General features: G+C 39.3%; 1 protein-coding gene across 1 annotated transcript; it reads left to right on the plus strand.

The window, feature by feature from the left end:
* Positions 1–1,344: 1,344 nt before the first annotated feature.
* On the plus strand, positions 1,345–2,289 carry LOC307167741 (olfactory receptor 52D1-like; the record flags this gene model as incomplete). Its single annotated transcript, XM_079887013.1, has 1 exon — positions 1,345–2,289. One exon carries the CDS (start codon positions 1,345–1,347, stop codon positions 2,287–2,289), a length of 945 nt encoding a protein of 314 aa, XP_079743139.1.
* Between the last annotated feature and the right edge of the window lie 18,674 nt (positions 2,290–20,963).

Below are 20,963 nucleotides of genomic sequence, written 5' to 3' on the forward strand. Positions count from 1 at the left end.
GCTCAATCACTCTCTCTCCTCTCTCCACCATCTGGTGTGTTGTGAGCACACTGGCGCCGTTGTACTGTGGCTGCCGTCACATCATCCAAGTGGATGCTGCACACTGGTGGTGGTTGAGGAGAGACCCCGACATGACTGTAAAGCGCTTTGGGCGTACAGTAGTACATATGAAAAGCGCTATATAAATGCCTCATTCATTCATTCATTAGTGTGTCCATTAGTTGGGCACTTAACTCTTATTATATCTTTTTTCTTTTTTGGCTGCTGTGACTCTGTGTTTGTTAAACACATTTGCAGTAGTAAAGGAAGAGGCTAACAGGACTGGGCCACCCAAGAGCCGTCATTCCACCCTGCATGTGGGCCAGATCGTCATTCCATGTGGGACGGGTCTGGGCCGTCACAATGTTGCTATGTGGGATGTTGGGGAACAAAAATGTATAATTTTTTTCAGTATAATTATTGTTGTACCGCTGAATTTATGTTGCAAAGCAATTAAATAATACATTTTAAGTATATTATGCTTTTTTTTATTTTAGACCACTTAGATTAGTTTCAAACCATCATATAGTCTTTTAAATCAGTGTCAATTGGGTGCCCACTGTAACACCTTACCCAATATAATGTGAAAATGTTGAAAAACTGTGATTAGTAAAAGGACACCTAGTATATATATACTTAATGAATTGAATGCAGCAGTTATATTGAATGTTGGATAATGTATCTGGTAAAATGATGCATTTACTTAATTCACCCATGAAGAGCATCCTGATTTAAAACGGAAATAGTGGCTATTCTAATTATTCTATTGAGGGGTGCTCATCTCATTTAAGTGTAAAAAAAAGTTATATAGTTCATCTATATCAATTAAGAGTTATATCACTAAATGTTTAAAGCAAGAAAATAGCCTTAACAGTCTTACAAAAAAAAAGAAAAAAAAGAAAACACTGTCTGAAAAGAATGCTGTGACTAATTGTGTTCCAATTTAACAAGCCCCAAATCCCCATGCAATGCTGAGGGAGGGAAAGATAGAGTATTTAAGAGCAGGGAAGAGTTTGCTCAGTGGTAGGGTAAGACAGAACAGGGATAGATAAGACAGACTGTTTCATGGGAGTACAGGAGAACTAAATATGAAAAACTGTCATTTAGCTAATTTCTTCTTGATTTTTTATGCTTAATATGTTCAGATAGGTAATGTATTGTCATTGTTTTGTATATATTTAAAACGTTTATATTTTCATGTATTTGACATTGAGGTTAACGAGTTACAAAATATGAGGAATAACTGCTGTTTATTTTTGTTGTTTTATTTTTGAAGGTCTGTACTACACACTTTAAAAAAGCAGAATGGGTGACCAATCAAACAACGTCTCTTTTACTGATTTCCAGTTAATTGGATTCAGTGACCTTAAAGGGTACCGGCCTCTACTCTTCATTCCTTTTTGCATAATCTTAATCTATACATTATTTGCTAATGGCATTTTGATTATTGTCATTGCAAAACATAGAAAACTGCATGCTCCCATGTATATTTTAATTGGACTTATTGCACTTTTGGGGTTCTTTGTGCCCATTTACTTTATTCCAAGGATGTTGGTCGGTTTTTTGTTGGACTGGAATACAATTACACGACATGAATGCCTAATACAAATGTTTTGCTTGCATTTTTCTGCTTGTTTTCAGTCCACCATATTGCTTGGGATGGCTGTGGACCGATATTTTGCTATTATTTATCCTTTACGTTACAATGATTTTGTAAATATGACAAACTCACTTATTTTCTCTGCAGTTCTTAGCATTCGGAATGCAGTTGTCATTATTGCCATGGTTGGTCTAGTTGTGCCACTTACTTTTTGTAGAACAAATATGATTTACCACAGTTTCTGTGAGCATACATCTGTTGTCAATCTAGCTTGTAATGATATTTCTAAAAACTATTTAGCTCTTACAGTAGCTTTTGGTGTAACATCCAGTGATTGTTTTGTGATATTCTGCTCTTATGTCATCATTTTTGTAGTTATATTTCGCTCTCCTTCTGGTGAATCCCGCCACAAAGCCATTCATACATGCACCACACACATAATGACCATAGTAATAGCCTATATTAGTGTTACTGCTGCATTTGTTGGGTATAGAGTAGCTACAATACCCCGAGATATCCGTATCTTAACTAGTGCAATGTATCACCTTGTTCCTGCAATATGTAACCCTATTATTTATGGTCTCAGAACCACAGAAATTAGAACTCAAATTGTGAATCTTTTTAAATTTAATAAAGTTACTACATATTGATTGTCAAATACAGTCCATCTAAGACATTTATAATAAGAGTTTTGTCATTTTCTTTTGCAAAATTGTCTATTGTAGCTTTTGTTTTTTCATCCAGGATGTCAAATCCAAGTCTGCAGAAAAATTCCAACCAAATAATTTTTTTCTAGTTTGTTGTTCACCATATTGTCACGTTTTATGTGTGTTTTCATTCATGTCTGGTTTTCAAGTCTTGTGTTTTGTGTGTCGATTGGTTCTGTCATCCTCAGTTTCTCCTGCTTGTTTGTCTTGATTAGCGTTTGAGTTCAGGTGTGTCTAGTTAATAAGTCTCGTTAGTTCCTCTGTTTGCAGTGTACTGAAGTCCTGTGTGTCTTTCTGTTCAGGGTCAGTTCTACGTTTTGACTACGTTGGTTGTTAAGTCCTTATTCCAGAGAATCTCCAGTGTTTTGTAAAGTTGTGAGTTTGTTGAATAAGTTTAATAAAGAGAAGCTTCTGCATCTGGATCCTGACATCTTCCTCTGTACTGCAACCAATGTTTTGTGACACATATGTGCATGAGTTCATTCTACTCACAACTTGCTCTCTATTGGTATTAACTGCTGCTAGTTCCATTGCACTAATTTGATAACTTAATGTTTAAAAAAATTACATTTTCCAATTAACTGCTTTATTATCGTGTTCATGCATTGTATACTGTAGTTTATTTCCAACCAAATTGAATAAACATAAATGCATTCATTAAATACTTCCACACATGCTAGCTTGCATGACAAAACTTAGTGTAGGCTATTTACTAGTTGCCAAGTTAAGTCAAAAAGGGGGGAAAAGAGAAGGTTGCGGGTGTGTTTCGCTCCTTCCCTTGCAGTATGCCATGGGTGGGTGTTTCTGACACCTGCATACTATGGGTTCTCTTCATCTTCTACAAAGTATAAGAAAGACAAAAAGTTGAAGTCACTTTGCGGTAGACAGACTCCCTGGAAGTATGGTGTTCACATTGGAAAACTAATACTTATGTCTACAATTTAAGTAATTGCAACCTTAAAACTAATAATTCAGGTGAATAGTATTATATCAACTAATATGTACAGTATTAAATCAACAAAACAGAGGACTCTACTCACTCCTCTTACTTTACTCCTCCTGTTATTTCTGTCATAGTAACAGGATTGAAAGTAACAGGATTGAGTTTTTACTCAATAGTTTCTTCACTATTACAGTTCTCAAGGTTTACTAATCATGAAAAGTGTTGATTATAGCATTATATTTACACTGTAAAAAAGGGCCACTTTTTTACAGTAATATGCTGTTTCCCATTAAAACAGCAATATACAGTAGTAAAAAAAAAAAAAAAAAGCATTCTGGGTGATATTTGTCGTTTTCGAGAAAGTAGCCTACAGGAATATACTGTGAATTAACAGCACTCAAAGACGACACTCACGATTTGGCTGTGTTCCAAATCACATCCTATACCCTCATTCATTATTCTCTAAACTAATATAGTCCACTTGTTTGAGTGAATAAAAACAAAAGTGAGTTAATTCAGACTCTGATGAACACCTGCTGTTAACAATCAGAATCACTGAAGGAAAGAGGAACAAGAAGAACAGAAAAAAGATTAAATCAACTGAAGAGAAAAGAAGACATTAAATCTATGAAAATCTCAGCAGAGGAGGATTAAACAACTCCACAAACAGAATTACCAGCTTCACTTATTACTAACCAGATTGACTTTACTTCTGTCAGACGTTTACATAAGTTATTATTAAACAGTGATTGTAACCGAGGCCCAGTATGGCCCAGGTAAATTTAGCAAATAAATTTGAGACGATCAAATTAAGGAATAATGCCTGACTACGCCACCTTGGGAATTTCACCCAAAGAATCTAACCTGCTTTACACAGGTTCCCTACCCAGTGGCAAGCAAAACGTGGAGACACACAGATCAGTCAAATACAAACATTTTATTATAATGGCATAAAAGCATAGATTAGACAACCTTACACATCAATTTTAATACAGACTTACATAAGTCACTTCAAATGTCATGAAGCTGCAGCCAAACTACAGGGAAGATGCTCCAATAATAAGGGATCTCCCAATCTGCACAGCACACTCACATACCAATTAAAGAACCCCAGTGCACGCCACAAACCACAGCACACAATGAAGAAACACCACCACTACCTATAGGGGAATGGTCGCCCTGGTCAATAAGGCCTGCAGCTCCTAGACAAAAATAACTCAATACAGATACACACACACACACACACACACGTTAATACAATATATGGTACCAATTACAACTGTAAAGAAAAAAACTTAAACACAATACACTTTAACTCAAAATGAACTACAACAAATTAAACTAACCCCCAAAACAAAATGTACAAACAAATATTTCACAATATTATCAACCAAAATAAATAAATTAAACAAAAACAATAAACTCAATTTAAATTGAGACAGAGAAGGAAAAATTAAATCAGCTTAAATAAATTCAAATAATAACCCAATTTCACATTAATAGGAAAACTACATTGCAATAAACAAGAAACAGAATCAATACTAAAGATTTACAAAACCACGATCAAACAAAAATTCAAAAACGGACACACAAAATACAAACTGATTTGAATTAAATAAACGAGAGGTTCTCTCGTACTGCGTAATATCTTACGCTATGGGAAAATCTCTTTTCCGCGAGATATTGAAGCCAAAAATTATCCTTAATTTTGAAATAATGTAAAACGCGTTGCGGCAGCATGCAGACATAGGCAAGACGGCTTTTTCAAGATGTCATCGCAATGTCATCGGGTTTCCTGCCTGGGTGAGGATCACGCAGCTCTCGCGCTCGCTGACGGCGGCTGCCCTCACTGCGAGCTGATGCCCGTGGCGACTCTGACGACTCGCCTGGCATCTTTCGTCGAGACTGCACCTCCGCCCGCTGCGGTGCCGCGCCGTAAAGCGCCATACTCAGCGGGTCCCGGAACCTCCTCCGAACCCGCAAAAGCTCGCGGTTCGCCCGCCAGCTTCGCCGCCTGCTTCACTTGAGTCTCTCACTGACGGACAGCGGCCGCCATCTGCCGCCGCTTCCGTCATAGATGACGACGAAGAAGCCACGTTTATGGAGGATTACAGCTGCTGAATGGTCACCCTCTCCCTCTGTTCGAGCCGCGCAAACTGCGCCGCTCACATGGGATATCAGAAGCAAACACTACACACTGCGTGTCTCTCGGTTTCTGTAAAAACGAAACCAACACACATACAGTCAGCTCAAGCCGACGGTGTTTTCAGTGTAGTAAGTGTGCCCGCTGTTCCGCGCCCACATTCACTCACAGACATGACAAGCCCCACGGGGTCCCCCCCGCTCGCTCTCTCTCAGCAACCCGCCGTAAGAGAGTTGAGCGCGGGTAGACTGCCCGCTGTGATCAGCGCGTCCCCCGCCTCGAGCACTGCAAGCGTGGCGTCTATGTTACAGCATACCGAAGCTCTCTGGCCGCCACTATGTCACGGCCAGAGCCCAGATCTCATTCAACCCCTAGCTATTCATACAAATGTGTGAGTAAAGCTTCCCGGGGTATCAGAATGGGTGCTGAACATTATAGAAAGAGGCTATTCGCTACAGTTCACTCGACGCCCCTGCCATTGCACGGCGCGAATCGAAACTATGGTAGAAAAGGAAGTAGAACATCTACTTCGAACCGAAATTGCGAAACTGTTGAGCAAAGGGGCCATAGAGCCTTTATCTCAAGCTCAGAGCGAAGGGGGTCTGTACAGCAGATATTTTCTGGTACCGAAAAAAGACAGGGGTCTCAGACCCATTCTAGATCTAAGATGGCTGAACAGAGCGCTTTCGAAACGCCGGTTCAGAATGCTCACAACCAGGAAAATCCTCTCACAAATTCGCCAATGGGACTGGTTTGTGTCAATAGATCTGAAGGACGCATATTTCCAAATACAAATAGCGTCACGTCTCAGGCGATTTTTGATATTCGCCTTCGAGGGCCAGGCATATCAATACACAGTCCTACCGTTTGGCCTGTCCCTAGCACCCCGTACATTCACGATGTGCATGGACGCGGCCCTCGCTCCCCTGAAACTTGCGAGTTGAAACCTGGAATGCGAGTTTTGAACTGCTTGGACGATTGGCTGGTTCTAGCTCAGTCACACTCAGAGCTCATAGAACACAGGACCATATTACTCGAGCATCTCGAGAATCTGGGTCTCAAAGTCAACTGGGCGAAAAGCTCACTGTCTCCCAGTCAGAGAATATCTTTTCTGGGCACAGAGCTGGACTCGCTGTCTATGACAGCTCAGCTATCGCCACAGCGCAGACTGGATATTCAGCACATGACGGAAACCTTCCGCTGCGGCGCTATAGTCCCGCTCAGAAAGTTTCAAAGGATGCTGGGTCTCATGGCCTCGGCATCATCAGTACTTCAGTTGGGTCTGCTTCTCTTGCCCCCACTGTAGTTCTGGCTAAAAGCGCGAGTACCGCGCCGAGTGTGGACCTCCGGTCTTTTTCGCCTCAAGGCCGGTCAGAAATGCGTCTCGGCTCTGAAACCTTGGAAAGCGATCGACTGGTACCAGTCAGGTGTAAGCCTGGGGACTTCCTCGAGTGTGAAGGTGGTGTCTACAGACGCCTCCACCTCGGGATGGGGAGCGCTGCTCGAGGGCAGACCGTTCTTCGGCCAGTGGTCAGAACGGGAAAAGCTTCTACACATAAACTGCTTGGAAATGATGGCAGTCGACAACGCGCTGAGGCGCTTTTGTCCCCAGATGACAGGACACCACGTCTTGGTCCGTTCGGACAACATGTCAGTGGTGGCCTATATAAATTGCCAGGGAGGTATCAGGTCCCGAAACCTTTACAGGCTGACGGAACACCTCCTGATCTGGGCTCAGCACAATCTGCGCTCGTCGAGAACAGCGCACGTGCCTGGCCACCTGAATGTGGGACCAGACAGACTGTCCAGGAACTATGTTCCAACAGGAGAATGGTCTCTACACCCGCAGACAGTCCAGCTGCTGTGGGAGACATTCAGCAGAGCACAAGTAGACCTGTTTGCGTCTCAAGAAAACGCTCACTGTCCAGAGTTTTTCTCCAAAGAGCAGGAATGCGCTGGCCCACGTCTGGCCCCGCTGCCCGCTCTATGCTTTTCCCCCCATCGCGCTCCTACCTCAGGTGATAGAGCGGATCAGGGAAAACGGATGCTCAGTGCTACTAGTGGCTCCGTTCTGGAAGAACCAGGCTTGGTTCCCAGTTCTGATGCAGCTGACAAGCACTGCCCCATGGCCGATACCAGTGAGGAGGGACCTCCTCTCTCAGGCCAAGGGCTCGATCTGGCATCCTCGCCCGGAGCTTTGGTCCCTACATGCGTGGGCCATCAACAGGTACCCGCTAACCTCCCGGAGGGAGTGTTAAACACGATCATGCAGGCTAGGGCCCCCTCTACGAGACGGCTATATTCCTCAAAATGGTCTGTGTTCTCTAGCTGGTACACAGCCCGTGACATATCACCCCAAATTGTGGGGTGACGGAGGTTTCTCCTTCCTGCAAGAGCTACTGGATAAGGGCAGAACCCCATCCACGCTCAAGGTTTACGTGGCGGCCATAGCAGCGTTTACTAAACCGACGCTTGGCCAGTCACTTGGAAGGAACGATCTGGTCATTCGCTTCCTTAGGGGAGCTAAGAGGTTAAATCCTCCCAGACCTCCCTCAGTTCCCATGTGGGACCTTTCTACGGTCTTGGAGGCCATGAAAGGTGCCCCATTAGAGCCAATCCAATCAATATCAAACACTTGTCTTTCAAGACAGTGTTTCTTCTGGCTCTCGCTTCAGTAAAGCGTATAGGGGACTTACAAGCGCTCTCAGCGAGCGCGACATGTATGGAGTTTGGGCCAAATGACTCGAAAGTCATACTCAGACCGAGGCATGGGTACGTTCCTAAATCCCTCAACACACCGTTCAGGGCTCAGGTGATTTCCCTGCCTGCCCTACCGGTCTCTAACGAGGAGAAGGACGCAAGCCTCCTTTGCCCGGTCAGGGCATTAAGGGCTTATGTGTCTCGCTCGTCTGTCTTCAGACAGACAGAGCAGCTCTTTGTCTCGTTCAACGGACGTTCTAAGGGACTAGCCGTGTCGAAACAGAGCCTATCCAGATGGATAGTTGATGCCTGTTAGGTGTCAGAGCGCACTCCACAAGAGGCATGGCCTCGTCGTGGGCTTGGTCTAGTGGGATTGCCTTGCAAGATATCTGTATGGCGGCAGGCTGGGCCTCCCCGTCTACATTTATAAGGTTTTATAACCTAGAGGTTCCCGCTTTGCAGGCTAAGCTGCTTTCGGTCTAATAAATCGGTATTGTCTGCCCCGATGATTTCGGCCCAGAATACTGAAACTGCTTGAGCAAACGCTCACTGATCGATCACGCAGCTCTATGGGCAGTGTGTAAGACCCATAATATTCATCAGGCCAGGCCGAGTTTGTTTGCCCTGGCTGTGTAGAACACTATCTATATAATTGCTCCTTATAGGATGCTATTTATTACAGGAATGATGCTATTCTAGCCCCTCTTCCTGGACTCTCTGTGAGTCCCTGATGATCATGTACTATATGAGCCCCGGGCACTTACCCTTGGGACTTTGGTATTGGATCTCAGCATGCACTGCGTTTTACATAGCATATGTGTTCCCCATAGCGTAAGATATTACGCAGTACGAGAGAACCTCTCGTAAGAGCACGTACTCGGTTACTAACGTAACCTCGGTTCTCTCTAGAAGAGGGAACGAGTACTGTGTATCTTTGCCGTGCCTGCAACATGCTCTGGTTCGCTTCTGCGATGAAAAACCAGTGGAATCAGCCTGTCGAGCTATGTTATAGGCTCACGCCACGTGAGTTTCCACAGGGGCCTCTCTCGATAGGCTGCTGCAGTTGCCGCAGAGCAGCCAATAGGCGCGCGAACCGTCTTGCCTATGTCTGCATGCTGCCGCAACGCGTTTTACATTATTTCAAAATTAAGGATAATTTTTGGCTTCAATATCTCGCGGAAAATAGATTTTCCCATAGCGTAAGATATTACGCAGTACTCGTTCCCTCTTCTAGAGAGAACCGAGGTTACGTTAGTAACCGAGTACGTTCGTTGGCACGGGTTGAACACCACCATGACCCAAAACACACACAGACTCAATGCAAGTTGACCATAGGACGAGACAGCGGTGCTGCAACTGCAAGGATGTTATTCACCCTTCAATCTGCGCAAGAAACATACGATTAACATTCAATAATCTATGGAGAAAACAAGAAAAATATCGACTTACCGAATGACAGCTGCGGGAACCGGGATGTAGCTGTAAGTTTAATTACTCAGCCTATTTGCAACAGCCGTCACCCGTACACAAAACATCAACTGAAATAAAAACACAAATTGTGACTCGCACCACTTCCACGGCTGATAAGCGGATATAATAAATTAAACACATACCTGGAGGAGGACAGATGTAAACTCATAGCCATCAGCCGATTAGAGTAGCTGTGACAAAACGGCAAACGTGAAAGCGACCATAAACACAGCCGCTCTCCTTTACCGAACGGAACCACAGTCACGTTCAATCGCAACAGCGGAAACCATATCTGGGAAATGACGCTCTGCCTAGGTGCATTCGACAATGGCTTTTATAGCCCACACAATTGATGACATTAAAAATACCAAGCCCAACCATTTAACTCAGGAAATCATGCCACACAGTGACAGAGGTTTATAAGTAATTTTATTTTCATTTGATGTTACCATGATGGTGATCAGTGTTTGATTTAGTTGGGCTTTTGCCCCCTGACTTTTGAACAAAAAAGTTCAAAATAGATGTGGCTGTGATAGATGTGTCTTTAAAATGCATTTGCTCTGGCATTAACGCTGAAAGAAAACAGGATCTGGTGATTATTAGTTAATGGTCACAATAGTGATGGGCAAATGAAGCTTTGGAGAAGCACTGATCCACTTAGAAGAATTGTTTTGAAAATGGGTTCATTATTCAAAGCTTCAGTAACAGCGCCCTTGCCTGGTGAAGTGCCAAGGCTGCATCTATGGTAAATTGTCTTGGCTAGATAGTGGACAGGAGGCTTTAAGACGAGTGAAATAAATCTAGTGCACGCACCTACCTATAAAAAGGTGAAGGTACACATTTTTTTTATTTATCCAGTACACCAGTGGGTCTTCAGATCTTTCCAGTGGTGGATCCGTCATGTACTGCTGTACCTCCACTGCAGTGGAAGCACCAGACTGGTTCGCGTGTGGCGATGGCGCTGCAAACCACTCAGTTGATTCATTCAGAGAATGAAGCAGTTGCTGCTTCGGACGACATATGTCACGTTATTTTACCGTACCAAAGCAACCTTCGGAGCAGTGGTTCAAATGGAATTGTTGTTAATGGTTTGAAGCACGTATCAAAGCTTCAGTGTCAGACTGCCATCACTAGGTCACAATCACCATCTAGTGGCCCGATTCACTGATCTCATTTAATGTCTAATATGTTTATATGGGTGATGTTTTGGATTTTAGTATCACTGTGATTTTACAGATCGAGGTCTATCAGAGTTTTGCCAACCAGAAAATATGAATGATTTTATACAGTTAATGCACAGAACATTATTGAACTTCTAGAACAGCCAGACACACACAGAGATCAAGAATCGGCATATGAATCTCAACAATGGTGACAATCAAAAAATTTGAATGCTGCAATGCATGTTGGGTACCAGCATAGTACAAAAAAAATTGTGCATGACTCCCAGCATGCATTGCGGCATTAATAAATTATGCAGCTGAATTGTCTGGTTATTTTCTTCAATTTTTACTTTTTGCTTTTATTTTTGCTGTTGGTTTTGTGTTGACTTTTAGTAGTGTGTTTTGTGATGTTCAGATTTGATATCTTTTTTGTTGTTTTTTGTTTGTTAGACGTAAAAAAAAAAGTCAATCTGGTTAGTAATAAGTGAAGCTGGTAATGCTATTTTTTGGAGTTGTTTAATCCTCCTCTGCTGAGATCTTCAGAGATTTAATGTCTTCTGTGGCTGAAGTCGGTTGTAGTTCTTGTTGTTCCTCTGTCCTTCACTGATTCTGCTTGTTAACATCAGGTGTTCATCACTAATGCTCAATCATCAGTTAATTAATCACTGAATTATATCATTAACTTCAACACTGCTTCACTCCTACACTCTGTAGTGTGGACATACAAGTGTTCATTTAAAACTGAAGATTTTGCAGTGGGGTTAACCCTTTAAAACCAGATGTGTCGTCGACGACAGTCAACCAAGCTGTATTCATGTCACTGTAACTCTTCAACCGTTTGCACTATCAAAATACAATTCAAATAGTTCCTGAAAGTAGACATCGTGCGCTTTTCGGCAATATACGGCTTATTACGGTAATGTCATGCTTTCCGTCTGCAAATGACAGCCGCGCGGGATGGAAGGATTTGAACAGAGAGATACGACGCGCGGCAGGTTAGAGTGTTTTGGATTGCATAAAATAATAAAAGAAACAAACAAATACATGGCGAAAGAATTGTTAGACAGCAGAAGAGGGGATTGGGATGATTTTTAATGAAATTTTGGAGGTGGATGGCCGTTACTCTTTCACGTATCTAAGCATGTAGTGCGTGCATGTGTATGTGTGCGTGCCTGTGAAATGCGTGCATTTGTATGTGTGCGTGTATGAAAAAAAGTGTCCTAAATGAAAACTGTGCAACCCAATGTCACAATAAAGACTTGTATATATGTATTATAGTTCATTTTTCAACTTTAAAGTGTTAGTTTCTTTCGATCATGATTTTTTCTGTTTTTTTTTTCTAAATAAAAATCAGTAAATTTATTCTCGTTTTTTTATTTTTGTCTATTTAAATTCTATTTACAAACTCACCACACACAATAATGGTCAATAACTGTAATTTGTTGAAAGCTTATCTTTTTCTGAAAAAGATGACACCTTGCACATGAAGATAGCACATTGTTTTAGAATTTTACAGTCAAAAAAACAAATTATGTGAAAAACACCTATTTTAGCTTCAGGTTCTAAAGGGTTAAAAGGGTTAAATGTGTCAAATAAAAAAAAAACAGAGTGAAGTGTAATTTAACGGTAATCAACTGTAAAATAATTTACGGCATGAAACTGTAGAAAATCAGCAATTTACTGGCAACCAAAGCTGATTACCGTAAAATCAAGGAAAAACAGAAATATACTGTAAAATGTCACAGTCAGATTTACTAAATGAAAGAGGTTAATTTCACTGAAATATTAGAGAAAGTTCATAGAAAAAAGTTGTGCAAAGTCAATAACTGATAAGGAGAGTAAATATTAAACTGAAGTGTTTTATGTGTTTTGCACAAGATGATATAGGAGAGATCTGTTAGTTTAATTCATTAGTTTTGTGGGTCACCATTGTGCTGGAGAGTAGAGCCTGTGCTTCAGTCAAAGATGAGCAGAGAAACACAGATGTTATGCTGCCTGTTGCTTTATTTAATGGCAGTAACTGTGTAGTTGCTGATGCAGTGACGATCTTCTTGCTAAGTACGCTAAATGTGAATGTGAAGTCATGTTTTTAATTAATTCACTACTACACATTAGGGGCCCTATTTTAACGATCTGAAACGCAAGTGTCAAAGCGCAAAGCGCAAGTAACTTTGTGGGCGGGTCTTGGCGCTGTTGCTATTTTCCCGGCGGGATAAATGACTCTTGCGCCTGGCGCAAATCTAAAATGGGTTGGTCTGAAGTAGCTTCATTATTCATAGGTGTGGTTTGGGCGTAACGTGAAATAAACCAATCAGAGCGTCATCTCACATTCCCTTTAAGAGCAGGCGCGCTTGTTCTAAAGCGGATTCCTATTATAACGGCGGATTTGCCAGGCGCACGCGAGGAGCGGTTCACAGCCAAGGAGAGCAACGCTCTCGTCAGGAACGTTGGGGATGGGGAAACCCAACCAAATTAACTTCGCTTAAAAAGGCGTATGATAATTTGGGTAAATGTGTAAGCTAGATGTATGCTTTTATAATGAATTGTCTATCTATCTATCGATCTATCTATCTATCTAGCGTAATAATGTATGATTTGCAAAAATGAAAACTGCTGCTTCTGTGTAGATGAGAGAATCAAAGTGTATGCGCGTTGTGCACACGCTACATTGATTATGGCCAAGCATGCGCCCTTAACCCTCTGAGGTCTGAGCTGTTTTCTGGGCCCTGGAGGTGTTCTGACATGCTCTGACATTTCTGGTTATTTCTGTTACTTGTGACATTTTCATGGCTAAAGTCTAATTTCACTGTATTCAGCACAAACTCTGCTACAATAATATATCAGCAGCATGTATGTAAAAGTTTGTAGTTTTAAGATAATGACATTTATGCGTGGTTTGTGAAAATACAAAAAAAAAATTCTCACTGAAATAAGGCCATGAAACCCATACTGATTATTTCTTCACAAGACTTTGTATCATTTTGTATCACGTAGCCTAGAATATTTGCTCTAAAACTATGTGAAAATAACCCCGACTGCTCATTCAGATAAGACAATATATTGATTTAAAAATTTTACGACGTGTTTTGTGTGAAAAAGCTTTATGCGGAGGTCATTAATATGTAAGCTTTTCACACCTGAGAAAGACAAAGACACTCCCCTAACTGCCCTATTAGGAGCTATCAGGCCCTGTCATTCTGAGCAACCTTGCACAATACTGTAAATGAGGAGATTTAAAAAAGAATGGCTTTTAAATTGTTTGGATTTATTTACAACACAACATAGTCCAAAGATACACAACAAATGCCAAAAAAGCACTTATACCTTTGTGCCATTCCTAAAAACATTGTACATACCTTTCATTTCCAAGGTGTTTGATTTTCACTTTACCATGTTCATGTACAGAGACTCATGTGAATGTTGAAGTCCTCAGTGGCATCTGGGCCCTGAAAAAAAAAAAAAGTGAACATACTGATATCAAGAGAAAGGCCTGCACGATTTTGGGAATAAATTTTAGATTTTTCTGGTTAAAATTGCTTTTTAAAATTCACAGAATACACACACACAAATGTTTCCAACAATATATAATATAATGAACACCAGGTTTGTTGTGCCTTTTAGGCATAAGCTATGCGCAGTGCTGGATAAATATACTTATATTTATACCTATAGCAGTATAAATCTTCCAAAAGATTTCAGTAACAACTAAGCTAGAGAAAAATATATTGATTATCATGTTACTTCAAATGTTTCCATTCGTTATGATGATATGAAATGAGATAATAGTAAAAACATGAAGCCGTTTGCTTTTCAAACGCGATCGCGCTGCAAAATATGATACATTTAAACGCGATCGCGCTGCAAAATATGATACATTCAAACGCGATCACGATCCAAAATATGATATTCAAACGCGATCGCGCTTAAATATAAAACATTATGGTTACCATATACATATCTACGTTTGAGCAGATATCCACAAACACAGTAACAGTAAACACGGGTCTAAATATTATAATATTCACCATATATCTAGCAACAGTTCAACTGCAATGTGAAATTTATGCAACAACAGCAAACTAATATGTAAGAATTTCTTACCTTACATCTTTCTTGTCTTCAAATCGCGTTCTTCTTCTTCTGATGTAAATCCAATGTAAGCTCAGGCGCGTCTAAAAGCAGAGACTTGTGAAGTGTTTTGGTGTTTTGTTTTTGAGGTAGGCCTAATGAGCGCGATCGCGTTCCATGTGGAGATTTGCATGTGAATCTCTTTTGCGCGAGTGGGCGTGGTAAATTAAAAAATAATTAGGAAGCGTTTGAGAAGCTGGACATCTTGTTGGTTTTATACAAATTACTTAAACAGAGAATATTTGTTTTCAGTTTGAATCCGATCATTTAAAAGTACACACTTAAATGTTTATAAAGGTATATGGCTCATAAATGTGTGACAAGTATTCGCTGAGTTTTGTTTCGGTTTATAGACGTGCTCAAGAAAAAAAAGTTCACTGCGACGGAGAGGCAGAACGCACACCCTGTTTATTTTCTTTATTTTACAAAAGCACAATGTTTTGATTTGATTGTAAGTGGACACATACAAAAGTAGAAATATCACAGATTCTTTTTTCTGTATGACCATAAATGACGGAGTAATTTAAGTTTATAGTTCTACAATGTGGAGAAAATCCAGCAAAACGCGCCCGCGCGTTTGCCGACCTCAGAGGGTTAAAATAGCATATGAATAACATGCGCAACGCGCCACTGACTTTAAACTATTTTTTCCTGGTTAGTGGCGCAATTGTTTTCTAAACCTGCAAAATAGCATGAAGGAACGTTTGCGCCAGAACACGCCTCCTTTTTTGCGCTGAACCGCCCAGGGAGTGCAAGTTCATTCCCTAGTTTAGCGACGTGCTTCTGTGGAGGGAAAAGCGCGCTTTGCGCGGGTGCAAAATAGGAATGATACATGCGTCGGTGTACAAAGTCAATTGTGCTAGGTGCAAGATAGGGCCCTAGGTGTTTGTTTTATATTAAGAAATATTAATTTTCAATGGACTCAAATAAAGTAAGTTTACAGTACTATCAGTATAAATACTAGTTTTTAAACTCGAACTGTTTGAAGCAATCGGTTTCCCAAATGATATGAGTTACCTTCCATGGTATTTTTACGGTAACCTACTGTAAAAAAGGAAAGGTGTAAATTAACGATAGAAGGCTGTAAATTAACAGTACATTGCTGGCAACACAGCTGCCAGTAGATTACCGTTATTTTAGGGGGCAATTTTTTACAGTGATCGTGGCATGAAAGGTTGCAGTGATGAGCACTGTAACCGATCAGACATGTTGAGCGCATGAAGGCAGTGATCTCGTCATTGCATTTTGATTTCTGCATACTAACGAATGTTTTCATCATAACTAACAGTGCAAATAAAATGTAAATAAAAGATCTGTTGATTATAGCGGGAGTTTTGGCAAGAATCCAGAACTCAGTCACACGCTGTTTGATTGACAACAACAGCGATTGTAAATGGAGTGTTCTTTGATCGATTGCTTTCTACATTTAATCACAGTTTAAATAACAGATTGTTTTCATCCAACTAAAAGAAAGAATGTTAAGTTGACCCCATTTAGTCACTGGCTTGATTTACTGACAGTAAACGTTTTTGAAACAAAAACATGCATTAGCCTAATATGAGGAAAGTCTCAGCATGAAAGACCTGTGACAACATTTCTCTCTGATACGGTAATGAAATTAAATGAAATGTGGAGGATATCAATTGTGACAATATGATTGACAGGCCAGTTTACTGTGACAGGATGCGACAGAGAGCAACCGTTAAAGACGCAATTGTATGTTGTGTTAGTATGTCCCAAAGTCTGTCTACTCTTCTGTTACACACTCAAAAGTATCTACTTTTTCTTCACAAAAAGAGTACATACTTTTTAGGGCGTAGTATAAGTAGGCGAATTGAGACGCAGCACGAGGCTTAATTCTGTAACCCCTGCATTTTGTTCCATTTCAAGACCGTGACGGACATCTCATGGACAACTATCATCTCTCAGAGATGGCCTTGTGTGAGTACTTTAACGCATTGCATTGAAATGTGTTTTTACAGTTATAACTCTTTGTTCAAAATTGGGAACTGGCTTTTCAGATTAAAATCTTTAATGTTTACGTTTTAGTGTTTTTGAGCAAAGAAAAGCACACAAGGTTTCATTTTGTGTCACCAAAATGACACAAAATGTAATTTTGGTGATAATGTCATTTTGGTGACTGGGATAGGCTCTAATTCCACCCCTAAACCTACCCATCACGTGGGTTTAGACAAATCGTACGAATTCGTACGAATTAGCCACCTTTTAATCACTCGTACGAATTGGTCGTGAGATAGCATTAGAAAATCACACACATTGTTTTTACATTCAGTTCAGGAATGGATGGAAGCAGTCTTTTTTATTCCTAGTATTGAAAGTCACTAAAACACTAACACATTTGATTCAAACACCCACACAATCTTAATCCTACATGTCAACGATTCTGCCAATGATATTATTTATCACCACCTAGTGGAATCTTTAATAATAGTCTCTAAACTATAAGAGTGGATTGGAAAAGACATTCGTTGGTCAAAAACCCAGGTTAAACTCCATGCAAAATTGCTTCAGGTATCTTATTTGGAGGCAATGCAGCCTCCTTATGTGGCTTTTGCAATTGACCCAGATTAGATGGATCATACTTACTACTGCAAATGTCTTTAATGATAGTAACTTTGGTGTCAAGCTGAAGGTTGTTGTTTTGATAGACCTTTCGTCTGAAATTGCCAAAGGCTGCAAACACTGAAAAAAGTGAAACATCAGTGCAATTCATTCAAAATATATATTTACATTGGTCCAATGGAAAATTGTGATTTTCAGTTTATACCTTCTGGTTTCACTTTGCCTCAAAGTAAGTGTTACGTTTTTGTTACGCAAAAAAATGATACTTTGGATTAACTTAAAACAATTGATGTAATTTTGTTACAGCTAATTTTTTTAGATTTTCTCAAATTGTATTTATGATTTAGTTAAAACCATAAATTTTGATTTAATGTCAAACCAAAATTGTATTTTTTTTCCAACTCAACGTTTTACCTTAACCCAAAGTACACAGCAAAAACTCCAGTGTTAAATTAACACTCAAGAGTGTTAAAGTTAATGAGATAATTAAGTGATTAATTGAGTGATGATTGAGCATTATTGAAGACACCTGATGTTAACTAGCAGAATCACTGAAGGAGAAAATCACAAATTGTAAGTTACCATTATGGTGATGGGTGTTTGCTTTAGTTGGGCTCTTGACCCTTATATGTTTACTTTAAATTTTGTTTGGCTGTCGTATCTGAGTTATAACTGACAGATGAACAAAGAAAAAAAGTGATCTGATGGTGTTGGTTATATTATGACAATCATCATTTGAACTTGGTCACTGAACTCTTTAAGACCCTTATTTCTGACGTAGATTTATGTTGTTGATCACAGAATAACTGTGATTCTGCATAAATATCCAGAATTTTAGATATAATACAAAGGATTTCTTAAAAGTTGTTTTGAAAAAAAAAAAAAAAAAAAAAACTTTTTTTTATGCACTCACAGATGTCAAGATTCAGTCTATGCATCTCAACAATGGTGACGAGGAGAATATACAATTAGGAAAAGTAAATTACATAGACAATTCAGATCATCATTTATTCATACCGCAATGCATGATGGGAGCCATTAATGAGTTGTGATTTGTGGCAGCCACTGCAACATGCTTTATTATTGTCATCATTGTTGAGATACACAGGCTGATTATTGATGTCTGTGTTTCTAAATAAATTCATTTGAAAGCCTTTTGATCAGAAGAATGTTTATTAAATATTTTGGATTATATGAAAAATACTGAAAGTCATATGCTGTAGAATCACAGAGCTGCTGTAATTATCAAGTTAAACAAAACTATCTCAATAAGTTTCGTTTTTTGGATCACAACATGATTATGTCAAAACATAACCAACACCATCAGATCACATTGTTTCTTTGTTCATCTGACTGTTATAAATCAATAACAGCCAGACAAGCAAAATTTAAAGTAAACATATAAGGGTCAAGAGCCTGACTAACGCAAACACCCATCACCATAATGGTAACTTACAATTTGTGATTTTCTCCTTCAGTGATTCTGCTTGTTAACATCAGGTGTCTTCAGTAATAGTAATCATCACTCAATTAATCACTAAATTATCTCATTAACTTTAACACTGTTGAGTTGAGTTGAGTTGAGTTGAGTTGGAAAAAATTACAATTTTGGTTTGACATTAAATCAAAATTCATGGTTTTAACTAAATCATAAATACAATTTGAGAAAATCTAAAAAAAAATTTAGTCGTAACAAATAACATACATTTTTTTTAAGTTAATCCAAAGTATAATTTTTTTTCAGTGAAGGTTTGTTTTATCCGGTTGTGGATTTTGTGATTGATATCGCTGTCATGTGATAGAATGCTGTCTGGCTTTTAATGTTTAAAGATGGCATAGTTAGAAGTGTTTACTGACAGGCAGATTCTACTGTAGGCCTTCACTGCAGCAGCAATGATGGTTTGCTGGTCTTCTGGGGAGAGAGAAGACCAGCAAACCACAATGGTGGTTGCCTGGAGCCTTCGGATATTAAAAAGATTTCTGTCTAGCCTGAAGTCAAAAGAGATCCAACTACTACTTTCAAGCTTGCCATGAAGAAGCTCCATGACACATAGGAGGAATTATTATTAACACACACTCTTGTCATGCATAATTTTTTTATTTTATTTTTTAACTAATGCTTTTCAATCAGTCAAAACTGTATTATATTACATATATTGTTTATTTTTGCCAGGCTAAAGACATACTTAAAAGGATTGTCAATGTTAAAAGTAAACAATCAGAAGCTGACCAATGATGCAATATAAACCTGGTGTTTTCTTTTTTCAATACACAGGTATGATCTCTTGTTATAAGTGGTCAGAGTCTTATTAACACAAAAATAAGATAATTGGACCCTTGGTGATGTCAACTGTACCTCATGGTTCAATCTAATCTTAAGCCTCCCCTTGAGTGCTACTTAGTGTGTTTACCGCCAAGTGTTAAGTTTGACCCTTGTTATAGCAACAAAAACATATAGGACCCTTGAGATGGGTCTTGCTAAACAAAGTCCAGTAATGAGTGATGAATTAGAGCTTTCTAAGAGTTAAGCAAAGTTACATAAAGTTTATCACCATGACTCTTAAATGTCATAATTATAATAAACAGAAAAATAATACTTTTAAAAATTGCAGTATTATGAAAGAAAAGTTTACTGCCCATCCATCCACAGTGTTTCCATGCCAGTGGCCTGAGAGACTGGGATAGGCTCTAATTCCCCTAATCTACATAGGACAAACAGTTTGGAAAATGGATGGATAAATGGAAAATCACCATATGCACATTGCCTGATCGTATTCTGAACTTTGATCTTTTAAAAGTTGCCTTTCCACAAGTTGATAACACCAATGACCAGAAATCAAGGGACATTTTTTTGTTTTTTGTATTGTTATTTAAATTTTTTGTACACTTGTTAGACCTTGCAAATGCAAGTAGTAGGAAAACAAAATGAGTATAAATGCAAATGCATAAAAAAATACAAATGACATAGCAGTGGTATGAAGGGCACAAAATTTCATATAATTTATTATAGTAATGATTCTACAGTATGACTTCGACCAGTGTTTAAATAAGAACATCTGTATAATAATAAACACTGACCTCCAAACTATTACTTTCAAAGGAAACATCCCACTACAACTTTAGAATGTTAGGGGATAATGTTCTATCAATGTTATCACTAAACATGTTTAAAATGTTTTAGAGAGTGTTATCCTACCTTTTAGGAGAACATTCTGGTAAAAAAAAATAATAATAATAATTTAGCTACAGAAAACATTATAAAAACATTAACATAATAGTCTCAAAACATTCATAGAACAATAACATTTCTAGCTGGGATGAGCTCATATTGTGGCCATAGTATGAGCACACAACCTTTTAGCCTTTTAGTTTGTAGTTTGCAGATCAGACTAGGGATGTCAATTTTAACAAATTCCCATGATCTATCGTCGTTTAAATTAACGATCAATTAATCGATTAATCGTTAGCCGTAACACTGCATTATGAG

This window comes from Squalius cephalus (assembly GCF_949319135.1).
Source record: "Squalius cephalus genome assembly, chromosome: 11".
Taxonomy (NCBI): Eukaryota; Metazoa; Chordata; class Actinopteri; order Cypriniformes; family Leuciscidae; genus Squalius; species Squalius cephalus.